The sequence below is a fragment of the Brachyhypopomus gauderio genome, chromosome 19 (genome assembly GCF_052324685.1).
Source record: "Brachyhypopomus gauderio isolate BG-103 chromosome 19, BGAUD_0.2, whole genome shotgun sequence".
NCBI lineage: Eukaryota > Metazoa > Chordata > Actinopteri > Gymnotiformes > Hypopomidae > Brachyhypopomus > Brachyhypopomus gauderio.
The window spans coordinates 7,876,422-7,892,437 of NC_135229.1; the positions used below are offsets into that span (position 1 = coordinate 7,876,422).

The 16,016-nt window shown below is 42.7% G+C and overlaps 1 protein-coding gene across 1 annotated transcript; it reads right to left on the bottom strand.

Annotated features, from left to right (window-relative positions):
- Window positions 1-7,834: 7,834 nt before the first annotated feature.
- Window positions 7,835-15,982, bottom strand: itm2ca (integral membrane protein 2Ca). The gene is made up of 6 exons (XM_076981911.1): window positions 15,746-15,982; window positions 13,918-14,061; window positions 13,500-13,688; window positions 10,326-10,451; window positions 8,812-8,962; window positions 7,835-8,707 (listed from the first exon to the last, which is right to left on the bottom strand). Exons 1-6 carry the CDS (start codon window positions 15,839-15,841, stop codon window positions 8,616-8,618), a joined length of 798 nt encoding a protein of 265 aa, XP_076838026.1. The 5' UTR covers window positions 15,842-15,982; the 3' UTR covers window positions 7,835-8,615.
- Window positions 15,983-16,016: the final 34 nt, after the last annotated feature.

Sequence of the window (16,016 nt, forward strand, 5' to 3'; positions counted from 1 at the left end):
CTTCTAACCCGGACCTTATGACTGAATGAATACACATGATTGACCCGGTAAAGCAGACAGACCCAATTCCCAGGGAAACCTCTCCGTTCCCATGTACTGTACTGATACATTGGTAAGAATAGACAGGCAAGCAGTGTACATTGTGCATCCAGAAAGCATCAGAACCTCATGGTCAGTGTCTATAAAACATCTATTAATTATGTGCCTAAAACAGTTTAAAGTACCAGAGGGTGTCATAACTAGAGATAACACAATTACCTAATGGAGTCAGTGCAGTAAATCCATTGTTCTATGGTGTATTGGCAGGCTTGCGTGTGATAAACTACAGTAGGGCACATGTACGTGGTTGTGTGCTTCTGTATGCTAGAGTGCACAGACACTTGTGGGATGTGCAAACGTGCATTCTGCAGTGGGCACACCTGCAACCCCCTGGAGTAACCACACAGACGCAGAGAGAAAATCATAATGGAAACAGGGTGTTCTCACCTTGTGTTCTCACCCGCTCTCTTTCGCTCGCACACACACAAACACCACACACACACACACACACACACACACACACACACACACACACACACCACACACACACACACACACACACACACGTGTGTGTGTATATATATATATATATATATATATATATTAGGGGTGGGACGCGATCAAAAAAATTAATCGAATTAATCGGAAGCTTTGTAATTAATTAATCGAAATTAATCGCATTTTAATCGCATTTCAGTATTTAACATGAGAAATATTAATTTAAGTTTGAATGATGAATGAATCAATGAACATAATCAAACTTCAACATCTTGTTTATTTTTCCACCAGTCTACTACACAGACCAATATATTAGTGCAGAAAACAGTTCAGAACATTGGAAATTCTGACCAAAATGTTGTTTAATTTTGGGAGTTTTGCTCAGGATATTGGAAAAATTGAAGTAAATCAGAAGATGTTTTTTAATACCATTTTAGATGGTATACTTTTCTTAAATTTCCCAGGCCTCTGCCACAGGCATCTCCATAGTGCCTAGAAGTGGTCTTCTGCATGCTCAAAGCAAATGACTGGATCTTCCATTCATCATCTATAATATGAGCTGTCACACCAAGATCATTCTTGTTGCTAACAGAGGTCCAGTGATCCCCAGTCAGAACCACATTTGTGGCGCTCTTCACAATAACCTGTTTTACTTCCCTTTCACAATAACCTGTTTTTTTTCCCTCGTTCTTACGTACGAGGTTAAGAAGTACTTGGTGCTAAGAACGTTTTGGGAAACTCACCCCTGGACGGTAGTTCGTAACTTGCATCAGTTGACGCAATGTGCAGTGCTTCTTGTAAGCCTTCGACCACAGAGAGCGAACAACACAAATAATATGACGCGTCATGTATAAACGCGTGCGGAGTCGCGCGCTACGGTCACTCGCGAAAGTTTAATCCAGTCTTAATGGTCCAATGAAGGTACTTTAAAAACCAGGACATTTCCTCACTTTAAAAAAAACCCGGGACGACCAGGACAGGATGTGAAATGCGGACGTTTAGGTCACCCTATCGTACTAGGAATACATTTAGCAGCTAAGTTATCATTACTGACCTGCGCGTTAAGCTGGGCGTACACTGTGCGATTTTTGGTCCATTTTCAGCCGATTTTTCACTCGTTTCGGCTCAATCGCGTGTCGTGCATCGTATAGTTTACACAAGTAAACGAGGAGCGATTCACACCTCACGACCAACTCCCGATCAGAAATCGCAGCGTCGCAAGAATATCAAACATGTTTGAAATTCAAATCGCTCCTCGTGAGAGTATCGCACTGTTGAAGCAGCTCCACGAGCCGACTCTCCCTGCGATTTAGTCGTACAGTTTGAGCTGGAGCTGAGTACACGATTTAAAATATCGTACAGTGTACGCCCAGCTTTAGCTGCAACATGTTTTGCGTTGAGGTGGTAACGAAGGGTGGAAGTGCTCCTGTGATAAGCGAACTCCTTCCTACATAAAGTGTAAATAACACTATTTTTGTTTGAACTTCCATCTGGAAGTTTCTTATATTTAAATTTCCCATCCACCAGCGTAGCCTCTTCAGTCATCTGCATCATGCTCATCTTATCGTGCGTCCATATAATCTGTACGCCTGGAACTCGTGCACTGAGAAACGTTCCACGATGCAAAAGTGTATCGTGCGTTAAAATGCGTTAATTTTTTTAGTGCGTTAATTTTCCTGTAATTAATTAATCGAAATTAACGCGTTAAAGTCCCACCACTAATATATATATATATAGAGAGAGAGAGAGAGAGAGAGAGAGAGAAAGAAAGAAAAGGTTATTATTGACTAAAAATTATATGTATAAACTTTGTTAAATAAGCTCTCAATACTGATAGCCTAAAATGTACATTCACAACCTACTTCTACAAATTTTACAAATACAAATTTTACAAATAAGTGTTTAGAGATAATTCTTCACTTCCCTTGCCTCACACATTCACCCCTCATTTAGGGTCACACCCACACTCCTCACGCTGGGGTCATACTCAGTGCAGTGAAGGTTCTTCTGATCAAGGGGAGGATCTTGATGGTTTACAGTTTTTCTCGATTGTTTACACACATTGTCTGAAAGCATGCCTCATACTCTCAAAACTCTACACACAAATCAGAAAAACACACACACAATGGGCAAAACCCCTCAGTTCTCTTTCAAAATGAAACTTTACAGTCAGAACAATATTATATCTTCTCAAAATGGTATTTTGTTCTCAGATGACACACACAAACCATCATATGAATAGACATTTATAACAACTGGTTGAACACTGATGTGCTCAATGTAAAACACTATGATGAATGGAAAACACTTCTTCTCCATTCATCATAATGACTTTGGCCTTTTTTGTGCAGTGTTACACTTACTACAGACAGGAAATACATAAGTGCATTGTAAAATATTTTAGAATAGTGTTTTTATACTCAGAACACACATATACAGTAACAAATATATTTTATTTTTTCCCACAAAAGCAATGTACACAGTGTACATCCCACCCAACACAAAGTTGCACATACAGTGGCCTTCATACAAAACAGAAGAATTTACTGTATACAGTTACAGTAAAAAAAAATAAAACTATGTTGCATCCTCTCTTGTGTTTCGGTCTGGCCACAGCACCTCATCCACATCACAAGCAATGTTTTCTCTGGCCAAGCAGCGGGGGAAATATCGCCTAGCATGGCGAATCCAGCCATGAAAAGCATCAACTGCTATATCTCCACATGCGTCTTCCATAGCTTGGTGAAGGGGTATACGTGTTTGTGAATGTAAGTCATACACTTTCCATCTCCAGGCAGAAAAAAATTCCTCAATAGGATTGAGGAATGGAGAATATGGAGGGAGATAAACAACTGAAAAGCGTGGGTGGGCAGTGAACCAATTATGAACCAGAGCAGCCCGGTGGAAACTTACATTGTCCCAAACGACAACGTACCTGAGCTGCTCTGGACCGTCTATCTGATCTGGTGGAATGAGTGTGTTGTGTAGGGTGTCGAGGAATGTGATTAGATGGGCAGTGTTGTAGGGGCCAAGGGTAGCATGGTGATGGATGACGCCGTGGTGGGTAATCGCTGCACACATAGTGATGTTCCCTCCGCGCTGGCCAGGAACTTCAACAATGGCACGCTGGCCGATGATATTCCTTCCCCTCCTTCGTCTGTTTGTGAGGTTGAATCCAGCCTCATCAATGAATATGAATTGGTGCTCCACTGCGTCCACCTCTAGCTCAAGGATTCTCTGCAACACACATGACAGTATCAGAAATAGACATGGAGGAGTCACTATTGTGAAGCACAATCATTATGATTACAATACTGAAATATGTATAATTTATACAGTGTTGAGTGTATACATCAGTTGTGAGATTGTATAGGACTTACTTGCACATAGTTATATCTCAGTTCTTTGACTCTTTCTGAATTGCGTTCAAAAGGCACCCTGTAGACCTGCTTCATCCTCAGGTTATTTCTGCGCAAGACACGGTCCAGCGTTGATAAGCTTACCCTATCAATATTTTGAAAGATCTCTGTGTCTTCTATTATTTTTCTTTGTATTTGCCGTAATGTTATGGCATTATTTACTAGGACCATGTTTAGGATTTCAGTTTCCTGTTCAGGAGACAAAAGACGTTCCCGTCCACCTCATGGTGGTAACCTTTCAGTTCTGCAATCCAAATAGTAAAATACTGTAAATACTGTGCAGGAATACATTTCCCAAATACTTGAAACATTTATATTTATATTTACAGTCCTACAAAACAGTCCACAGGCAATACTGTACTCATTGAGTACTGTATTGATATGCAGTCCTGCAGTTTCCTACTGAGTGCTGATTTCTTACCTGTTCTCATTACGGAAAGTCCGGATGATGGATGCTACAGTGTACCTACTCAAATTTGGCTGTACTCTTTGCCCAGCCTCCCTCATTGTTAGACCATAGACCACATGGTCAACCAAAGTGGCTCGGATCTCATCAGAGATTACGGTCCTTGGCCTTCCTCGTCCTCGTCCTCCTCGTCCTCCTCCTCTTACTCTCACTCCTCTGGCTCTGCCTCTGTTTCCAATGTTGGCATCCATTGCTCCAAAACAGAAGAGCTCACCTTTTGCCATTTTATGCTAAAGCTCTGATTGCTGATTGTAAACATGTGACACAGGTGTTTGCTGATGTGATGAGTCAGTGTGCATAATAGGACAATTAACTTTAGAATTTTGAATAACAGTGTGTTCCTTGTGAAAACAAGAGATTTTCTTCATGAAAATTATGCCAAATGCAGAAAATTGTGTGTAGTATTTGGAAAAAAGTGTGTTTTAGAACTGCAATTTGAGTGTAAAACAGGAATTCTGCTTGTAGTTTAGTAGAATTGGTTCAGGGGGTTGGTGCAATAGTTACATGTTGTGGTCATTGTGTCTCAATTACCAGTATTAGTGTGTAAACAATCGAGAAAAACTGTAATATCTAACCCAAGGTTAGGTGTTTGGGCAGCTGCCCTCTGCTTTCATTGTAAGAACTGAAGGTGACTAAGGTGTGAAAATTAATTTCAGGAAATGCACAACTTCAAATCCACAATAAACTTTACACCAACTTCGAAATGGCAGTTCTTATATCTTTTTAAAAAGAGTTTCAGACGACTTCATAGTCCTACATAAGCAGCATTACAGTAAGAACAGTAAATAATCTGATGAAATAGCAGCAGCAGCACAGAAGTAGCGAGAGACGAGTGAAGTATTTATATATGGGACTCGGGGGAGAACAGGGCAAACAAGGAGCAGCTGTGTGGGATCACTAAGAAGTGTGCAGTGGCAAGTGTGAGTGAGTGAGTGAGTGAGTGAGTGAGTGAGTGAGTGAGTGAGTGAGTGAGTGAGTGGGTGAGTGAGTGAATGAGTGAGTGAGTGGGTGAGTGAGTGGGTGAGTGAGTGTGTGAGTGAGTGAGTGTGTGGGTGAGTGAGTGTGTGAGTGAGTGAGTGAGTGAGTGTGTGGGTGAGTGAGTGTGTGAGTGAGTGAGTGAGTGAGTGAGTGAGTGAGTGGGTGAGAGTGAGTGAGTGTGTGGGTGAGTGAGTGTGTGGGTGAGTGTGAGTGAGTGAGTGAGTGAGTGTATGGGTGAGTGAGTGTGTTAGTGAGTGAGTGAGTGAGTGTGTGAGTGTGAGTGAGTGTGTGGGTGAGTGTGAGTGAGTGAGTGAGTGAGTGAGTGAGTGAGTGAGTGAGTGAGTGAGTGAGTGGGTGAGTGAGTGTGTGAGTGTGAGTGAGTGAGTGGGTAAGTGATTAAGTGAGTGAGTGAGTGAGTAAGTGATTGGGTAAGTAAGTGGGTGAGTGGACATCTCTCTCCTGATGGTTGCATGGTGTAGCCTAGGTTGGCTTCAGAGACTGTCCTCATGGAATATAATACATAAATTAGAGGAAGAAAATATTCATAAATTCTTGTGAACATCTCTCTGGAGATCATGATATTCTTGTGTATCACAGAGTTCTGGATTAGGCCCACTTTTAGATTCAATTGAATGACATTTATAAACAACACACAGTCAACTTAACCGCTCTGCAGTTGATACACTATAATATACGTATCACAATATGGCACCAGTTACGCTCCTACTTACACTTGCTTTTTCCTTCACTGTACTCACAGAAATAGAACTTGTTTAGTGTTTCAACAGAGGTGAGAAAGAAAGAAAACATTCAACATTTGAACATCTTTGCACAGGTATCATTGGATTATTTTACTGGCTTCGTCACTTCTAAAAGCTTTTGATGGAATATCACTTTAATACACGTGAGATGCCTGGTGAGATGTTCCAGATTGGGTTGATGTAGCGATGACCTATTAAACGTTGCGGAGATGAAGAGCAAACAGCAGCTCAGCAGCTTTCGTTTGGTCTATTGTTTTCAACAACTAAACAAAGAGTTTTGTTTAGTTATATTTTCTTTATTACTATTTTAGCAGTTTTACCTGATATTAAGCAACAATCTGGTTCAACTTTGTATTCTTTTTAGGCAGACTAAATAAGTGTACTGTTTCCTTCACATTCATTGTAAAGTATTTTGAGTTGTATTTTTACGTCTGAAGGACACTATGTCAGTAGTCTTTATTTTTTAGAAACCAATGGTGCAGGACTATATACCAAATGGCATCATCCAGTTTCCTGATGACAGAGAGAAAAGGACAAAGAGAAAAAAAGTCTCTTAATGTGAATAACGTGACATGATTGCTCACTTCAGGAAGACCTTCTCAGTGATTTCTCAGGCTTTCGGGGGAGGTTTGTTTGGTGTAAACATCTCAGAAGATCTCCACTGCTCTTCTCCCCTCTATCCAGGGCACCTACCGCAAATGTCATGTGAGTCAGACCCCCTGAGCAGTGAGTGGCAAGTAATACGTTCACTTTGTGGGCTATGAGACACCACAGCATCCTGTTCTGATCTACCAGCCTGTAGCAGCATCCTCCCTCATCCTCCCTCAGGCCATAGGGCTCGTCAGCCCCATTCTGCACGACTGCCAGTAATAAACTGGGTTTGCAGGCCCTCCGCTCTAATAAGCCACTGACGACTTTTATTTCTGCGTACACGCCTTTTCTACTGCCTGACAATGTGTTAGTGACGATGACCCACCTCTCTCAGAGTTATAGCGTTAGAGTTGAGCTCATGAATGTCCACTCCCAAGTCACGCATCCGATACCTCTGCTATACTCGCACGCTTACATCTCTGTTCCTTCTACTTTATATTGTGTGGTGCATTGATTTGTACTGGATGATAAAGGTGTTGCAGTTTCCTGCTTGCTCAGTAGATGCTGTCGTGTTGTCATGCATCGGACTGTAGGGTCAGGACTGGTTTTATAATGTTAAGTGGAGTCCGGACAGTTTTTATAATGTTAAGTGGGGTCCATGTGCACAGTGCTTTCTATTTTACTGTTGCATATACTTGTACCATGTGGTCCTGCATCTACAGACATGTATCGTTTGCCAAGGCAGTTGAGGGATATGGACAGGATGCCAAAAATGTCCTCTTGGTTCTTGCTAGCTTGCAGCATGAATTTAGGCAGAAAGATAGCACAAAATGGCCTATTATACAGAAACGCATTCAGGGACACAAGGATGAAACTGGACATTTATGTCATATCCTTTTCTGCAAGAGGCTGTACCAGCTGAGGTTACAGCATAATGAACCAGGGCTCTGTTCCACTGTTCATGGAGAGCACTGTCAGCACCTGGACTACAATACAGGACCACAACAACTGTCACAGTCCCAACCGTAATTATAACTGACTTTGTGAATTTAGAAAGATAAATAATAACACAACACAAAATGTTTGTGTTATAAAGAGGTCACTGTGTTTATTTTCATAAGTGGTCATTAGGCTACATTAATGTAAACTGGACAATTATTTCATAACACTCAAGCAGAGGCGCATGTGTATTTACACTCTGGGTGCATATTGGTTGTGTGATTTGTGCCATGGTCCATGCTTCTGGAGTTACCTCCTCCAGTGCAATTCAGTAATTCCTATGCTACAGCAACCTGGCTGAGATATTCTGCACTTCATGGAGACCTGAATACCAACTGGTGCTACAGATCAGAGCGACGCAGGAAATGTGCTTAAAGAAACACCATCACAGAGCAAAAGATCTATGAGACCATCATAGCAGACCTCCGATAAAGTGGAACACATGAAGGACACGTGAAGTTGGAGAGTCACCATGACAACAATCTCACATGATCTCTGATCTCCACACGGTGATAAACTCACTATTTTCTCTAACCTCAACACATGCATGTCACTGAGACACCGTGAGACACCATGAGACACCACACTGACAAGCTCGCCTTGGTCTCTGATCTCAAAGCATGCACTAAATTCTTTTGAGAACATGCCTGGCATTTATTATCAGAGCACAAACACAAACTGCTACTAGTTGATTTCTGGAAGCACGTCTACTTAAAAACACCACTAATTATTGCAATTATGAATAACTTGGTCATGGATAGAAATACGGAGCGATAAGGTGAGGTGAGTTCAAAAGTGCTATCGTTTGCTACAGAGCCCAAAGCATGTCAATAACAACGGAGGAATTAACAAGAAAATGGCTATCTATGGTGAATCACATATCACTGTTTCCACCACGAAGGTATTCTCAAAGTGTCGAATAGGATGGCAGTTCTGGGCTTCGCGTTTGAAGATACCTGAGGGGGACAGAAAAAAAGGAAAAGAGCTGATTTTTAACAGGGCAACTCCTGATGGGGCCTAAAGGCTTTATAAGGTTGAAAAGTTGCAACGGGACACTTACGTCGGCGTGTGATGCGACGTGTGAGCTGGTAAGTATCTTTGCCGTTACACAGTCTGTGGATAAACACGCCAAGCTGTTGGGTGTTGGGAATCTTACCAGTCACAATCATCTCCTCCTGAATGATATATGTCTGTGGAAGAGAGATTCCCTTCTAGAGAGAGAGAGAGAGGGGGGGGGGGGGGTAATTGGAGGTAATGTAGTGAGGTGAATATGTGACTTTAACAAACAAGGCTTTTCATTTGAAAATTCACTGAAGGATTGACATCTGATTCAACAAGCTTACTTAAGCTTTGATTCAGTAGAGTCTTAAGCTTTGACTCCATGAGTCTTACATGGGTCATACCCCACTGGTGCAGGAACCAGACAGCAATTACACAGTCACATTTCAGTTCTAAACTGAGCTTGTAGTGTTGAGTTTGAACTGGTAGGCCACTATGCTGATGATAGTGACCTCTTTTCTCTTTTCCTGATGATAGTGACCTATACCACTATCCCAAACCTGTGCCACTCCACACTCAATACATACACCATCTCCACTAGCAGTACAAATCCATTCTGCAAATGCTAAATGACACCTATATACCAATGCAGTAGAACTCCAGAACTCGATGCAATATTTCGAGAAAATTTTGTCTCAGAGCCCGAACAAAACTTCGGAATCCGACCCAACTCGCGTGACTTTTGTAAACTAAATACAGTTCGTGCTTTGGTCACATGCCGCTAGTTGTCACAAGTTGGCGTTGTTGTTCAACGGGTTTTAAACCATTTTGAGTCTGTGCTCCACGCTTTTGCTGTATTTTTGTTGTTTTTTGTACTGCTTTAGACAGAAAAACATGGGCCCCAATAAAGACACAGCAGAAAAGCAGAAGAGGAAAATGGTAAGAACAACAGTAGAGTTGAAAAAGGCGATCATAGAGAAGTATGAAAAAGGCATTCAGGTGACGGACTTGGCATTGGAATTCATTCTCAACTTGATGGTTGAGAACGGATTAATCTGTTTTCAGTTATTTCTTATGGAGAAAATTGATTCGTACCTCAACTGCATCACTTCTCGGCGCTCCTTCCGGAATGAATTAGCGTTGAGTTCCGGGGTTTTACTGTACTCAGTTTCCAAAGTATCAATTCAGGGTGTGATTTCCTGCTCTGCCTGTCTTTTTAGTGAGCAGTGAGCACACAGAGACTACTCTATACCTTCTCCACACACACCACTGCCTTCACACACACCATGCCAGGGTTCAGAAAGACAGACAGCAGATGCTCCTGAGGGCAAATCCCCTCCCCCACAGCACTGTGTGTGGTATTTAATAACTATGCATGCATCAAAGTTGGAAATTTTCATTGTCGTGACAAAATTAGTCTCCACCTACACAACAGTAGCACTGTAGATGCTCCGGGTACACTACCTCCACCCACGTCTTTGTCTTGAAAGACAGATATATTATGTCCTACTTAATTTTAAAAAGCTAATGCATCAAATTTTGTATTCTTCAAACTTTATTCACCGGTTCACGCACATGTTTGGTTCTTAGCTTGACATTGATGAGCAGTTCCCAGAGGTTTCGTGGAGGCATCACAATAGTAGTGTTCAGTTCAGTGATGTAACACTTGTCCAGAGCAGTATCATGGTAGGCCGTCAGCCCCTAAACACACACAAACACACAGTGTAAGCTCTCAGTATGACGATTTGATTGTCTGTATATATAATTTGCTTGCATAGCTGATGAAGGAACTCTGACTGAAACATCATGTTTATATATATATATATATATATATATATATATATATATATATATATATATATATATATATATATATATATATGTGTGTGTGTGTGTGTGTGTGTGTGTGTGTGTGTGTGTGTGTGTGTGTGTGTGTGTATTATGCATACATACATTTGTGTCTATATATTCAGTATATATGCGTGATTGTGTTTCAGCTGGCTACAAGTGATTTAGCCTAACTCTAACAGACGCAGTGAGTAGCTTCTCATTTGTTAAGCAGCCATGTGGAAAGACACATCCTGTGGTTGTGCCTTATTAAGGAAGGAAGGAATGTGGTCAGAAAAAAGTCTTGAATGATTGAGATCGGCCATCACTTAAACGTTTGGTGAAATGAAAGCATAGTAAAACAACAGCAGAACAAAGGGATCTTTTTCATAGTGACAGTAAGAGCATTTCCACATGTGTGATGGGAAGTCAAGGGGTTGGAACTAAACAGCCGTGTAGCCACTCATCAGTGAGACTAACCACTCATCAGTGAGGATAACCACTCATCAGTGAGACTAACCACTCATCAGTGAGGATAACCACTCATCAGTGAGGATAACCACTCATCAGTGAGGACAACCACTCATCAGTGAGGATAACCACTCATCAGTGAGACTAACCACTCATCAGTGAGGATAACCACTCATCAGTGAGACTAACCACTCATCAGTGAGACTAACCACTCATCAGTGAGACTAACCACTCATCAGTGAGGATAACCACTCATCAGTGAGGATAACCACTCATCAGTGAGACTAACCACTCATCAGTGAGACTAACCACTCATCAGTGAGGATAACCACTTATCAGTGAGGATAACCACTCATCAGTGAGGATAACCACTCATCAGTGAGACTAACCACTCATCAGTGAGACTAACCACTCATCAGTGAGGATAACCATTCATCAGTGAGACTAACCACCAGGGCTTAATTTGAGCCGGATCCTGCGGGAACAGGATCCGGGAACTGTTTAATTTTGAAGCGTGCGTTCCGGTAACTGTCTGCCTCGATCCGGTAACATTTAATGTTGTCCGCTGGGTTGCCAACTCTCACGCATTGCGTGAGTTACTAGTTCGCTAGCTCTGGCGCCAACCACCGGCGATATAACACTCAATCTGTGTCCATTTTACGTTCGCCAATGCCCCCCCCCCCCCCCCCCCCCCACCCCCCCCCCGCTCAACAATTTACGTTCGCACCCCCCCCCCCTGCTCAACAAATTACATTCGCCAACGCCACACCCCCCCTCGCTCAGGTTACAATGCGTTCCGGCAACGTTTGATTTACAAATTAAGCCCTGCTAACCACTCATCAGTGAGGATAACCACTCATCAGTGAGGATAACCACTCATCAGTGAGGATAACCACTCATCAATGAGACTAACCACTCATCAGTGAGACTAACCACTCATCAGTGAGACTAACCACTCATCAGTGAGACTAACCACTCATCAGTGAGCAAAATGGCTTCCGTTTGCTGGGAGCATAAATACTGGACTCTGGAGCAATGAAGAAGATCATGTGGTCTGATGAGTCCTGATTTAGCCTGTTCCCACGTGATGCTCCCATCATCCCTAGTGCACCCACTTGATTCAGCAGCATTGTGTGCCCAAGGAATGAGATCTGTTGACATCCTGAATGTACTGAATGACCAGGTTATTCCATCAATGGGCTTTTTTCCCCCTGGTCGCACTGGCATATTCCAAAATGGCAATGCTAAGATTCATCAGGCTCAAACTGTGAAAGAGTGGTCCAGGAAAAATGAGACATAATATTTCACACATGGATTGGCCACTACAGAGTCCAGAACGGAACCTTTTGAAAACCTTTCAGATGTGCTGGAGAAGATATTGCGCAGTGGTCCAAATCTCCCATCATCAATACAAGATCTGGGGGAAAAATGAATGCAACTCTGGACAAACAGAAATGTGACATTGCAGAGGCTTGTGGAAACGATGCCATAGCGGATATGGTGCAGTAATCAAAACTGGATGGTTCAAAAGGCGGTTCTAGGAAAGGCAGTTCAAGGCGGTTCAAGGAAATATTAGAGTACGTGACCCTTTTCTTTGGCCAAGCAGTACAAATACTCACCTGCCACTTTTTTAGGTACATCTGTCCAACTGCTCATTAACACAAATGTCAAATCAGCCAATCACATGGCAGCAACTCAATGCATTTAGGCATGTAGGAATGGCCAACAAGACCTTCAAACTGAGCATCAGAATGGGGAAGAAAGGTGATTTAAGTGACTTTGAACATGGCATGGTTGCTGGTGCCAGACGGGCTGGTCTGAGTATTTCAGGAACTGCTGATCTACTGGGATTCACGCATAACCATCTCTAGGGTTTACAGAGAATGGTCCGAAATGAGAAAATATCCAGTGAGCGGCAGTTCTGTGGGCCCAGAGGTCAGAGGAGAATGGCCAGACTGGATCGAGCTGATAGAATGGCAACAGTAACTCAAATAACAAGTCATTACAACCGAGGCATGCAGAAGAGCACAGGCTCAAAATAATTGGACAATAGAAGATTGGAAAAACATGACAATGAGTTCAATGTACTCGAATGGCCTCCACAGTCACCAGATCTCAATCCAACAGACCACCTTTGGGATGTGGTGGAACGGGAGATTCGCATCATGGATGTGCAGCCGACAAATCTGCAGCAACTGCGTGATGCGATCATGTCAATATGGACCAGACTCTCTCAGGACTGATTCCGGTACCTTGTTGAATCTATGCCACAGAGGATTAAGGCAGTTCTGAGGGCAAAAGTGGGTCCAACCAGGTACTAGCAAGATGTATATAATAAAGTGGCTGGTGAGTGTATGCATGAATTTGTGTGTGTGTGTGTGTGTGTGTGTGTGTGTGCGTGTGTGTGTGTGCGTGCGTGTGTGTTAGAGACCCTCGAGGCTGTGTTTGTACCCTGTTAAAGTCGTGGATGATGGTGGCAGGGTCAGCATTGCTGAACCTGGCCACTGGAACGTTGATCTGCTCGTAGTTCTCCTGCAGGTAGATGCCCACGTTCTCCTCAAGCTCCTCTGCTCCTCGCTGAGGCACATTTACAGCATTCTCATACGTCACGTGACAGTGGAACTCACTCTGGTCGGGAGCCTATGTGGGTCAAAACCACCACCATCAGCACAGTGAACAGCTTACGTGCTTACCAGCTGGATTCAAGAAACATGATATATTGAAGGAATAGCTACAGATCAAACTTGCATAAGCCTGCCATAAAAAAAACCATACAATAAGGCTGAAGTGGAGGTCAATCTGTGCAGAAGTCACCAGCGAACTGTAGTGTAGTGTGCTGAGTGATAAATGCATGTAAGAGGGCAGCTACCTGCGGGATGATGTAGTAGCGATAGATGTAGACGGAGGCGTAGATGAGACTGCATGTGCATATTAACAGGGCAGTGGTCAGACAGCAGAGTCCACTCAGAGATGACCCGCTTCGTCCTCCACGCAGGACCAACTCTTCTCGCAGCTGTTGTGCATGTGGCCCAAGTGTGTTTGCGGGTGGGGGAACACAGGAAATGTCAGAAAAACTATAGTCCACAGCACCCAGAGTGCAGGTTCAAGTACCGATTACTGCTTGTTTTCTCTGTTGGATATGTCACGCTAAATCTAGAAATCATCAATAGCACAAGTCACAAACTAACAGCTATTGCAGTGTTGCTAACACACAAAAGGAGAGATTTTATGTTCATTAACATGGCATTTCCACACATTCCCTACAAATGCACTGTTTATTTAGCATTTTTACTATTCATTCACTGTAATCCTAGTTTGACTTCAGGGGTCAGGGATGCAAGATCTGTAGTTCTTGAGCAACCATCTATGTAAAGAAAATCCTCCAAAATGATACAGCATGCATATACGAGGACACTAGTTTCTGGTATGTTTGTAGAGACAAGCACAGTCTATATAAGCATTTTAAACTGATGGCAAAAAAAAACAATAATGTAATAATCTAAAGGAGGCACATGTTATGTTAAAAATATAATAGGTTAACCCAAGACAAGAGGGTATACAGAGGTATATGAAACTTTCTTAGGCGATAATAAACTGATCTTCAGATAGATGCATAGATGCTAAGTTATTTATTTGTTAGTAAATGACTGTCTCACGCAACTAGACAACTAGACGACGTTTCATTTTTCGCCACGTGTAGTTAATGGCGAAACTACCAGCGCAGCAGACGTCGGGAACAGTGATTATCTTGCAGGCATCTGTGACCGGGTGACTCTTCGGTCCCTGTGGCAGATTTGGCCTTGAGAGATTCCACTGCAGACCGGAGTGTGATGGTGCACGTTAGACCGACCTCTACCGTGACCGTGCACGTTACACCGACCTCTATTGTGATTGATGGTGCACGTTAGACCGACCTCTACCGTGACCGTGCACGTTAGACCGGTGCCGTGAATGCTGCGGGCCTCGTTCTATTTTTAGCAGAGCTGATCTGATCATGTAATCGTAATGTGCCAGTTCACTAAAGCCGCAGTCGCATCAGAAGATTGATCGATTTAACTTTATTAAACACTGACAGAACTGATCGTGCACGTTGACCTCTTGAAAATCACAGGCCGAGCGTTAAATAAACGTGCATTTGGAACTATATTTGGCCTATTTTATATATGAAAGGATAGCTGACACTTATTGCGAAAAGATGTTTCAGTAACAAAATGAACACACAATCGGTGCCGGTAATGTTGGCCCGGTAATAATTTAACGAGAAAACAACGACTTGTGTACCGCACCTTAATGCACTATCTGCCATTTTGTAGGCGAAGTGTCGTGCGTAAAAGCGCGCTTCATCAGTCGGGAGCTATTTTATAGAAGACAGAAAACGCACTGTGTTTGTCTTCCAAATAAATGTTTTAACTGAACGAGACGTTTAATAATAGGGACGTTTGTCCTGCAAAATCAGGGAAAAGTGGAGCATTTCATCCACGAAGCTGTTAACAGATTTCTAGAATGGGCTCCCCATGGCCGCATCCCTGCCGAGCGGGTGCTGATGCTGAATTTCAATATCAGATGACGATAAATACATAATAAAGCAAGATGTGAGCATAAAGCATTACGCGCTTGTCTCGTTTCCTTTCGTATTGTCAAGAGCTGGTAATAAACGAGTATTTGAAGAGAGAATAAGAGCTTGCGGCCAGACTTACGTGTGGGTGTTGGATATATATTTGCGTCTTATCGCCATCACTCTCGTCCTCGCTGGTTTTCTGTCCTGCTAAGGTCTTAAAGCTGATCTTTACCATGATGAACGGCTCGCCCACCTAGATGTATGAGGACAGGTGGAGGGCGACGTTTAAGTCACTGTAACGGCTCGTTAGTGTCTCTGTGTTTTTGATACTAAATTCTTATTCATTACAAGGACACCGGAAGCGCATTTACAACTGCGCCTCTTAAAGAAACCCGGTCCTGTCCACCACA

Bases quoted from the DNA above. Each gene is read 5' to 3' on its own strand.
- itm2ca (XM_076981911.1), bottom strand. From the start codon at position 15,841: ATGGTAAAGATCAGCTTTAAGACCTTAGCAGGACAGAAAACCAGCGAG. The intron at 13,689-13,917 runs GTAGCTGCCCTC...TGACCCACATAG, and splicing joins GCTACTACATCATCCCGCAG to GCTCCCGACCAGAGTGAGTT. The intron at 8,963-10,325 runs GTGCGTGAACCG...CTCTCTCTCTAG, and splicing joins TCAAGCTAAGAACCAAACAT to AAGGGAATCTCTCTTCCACA.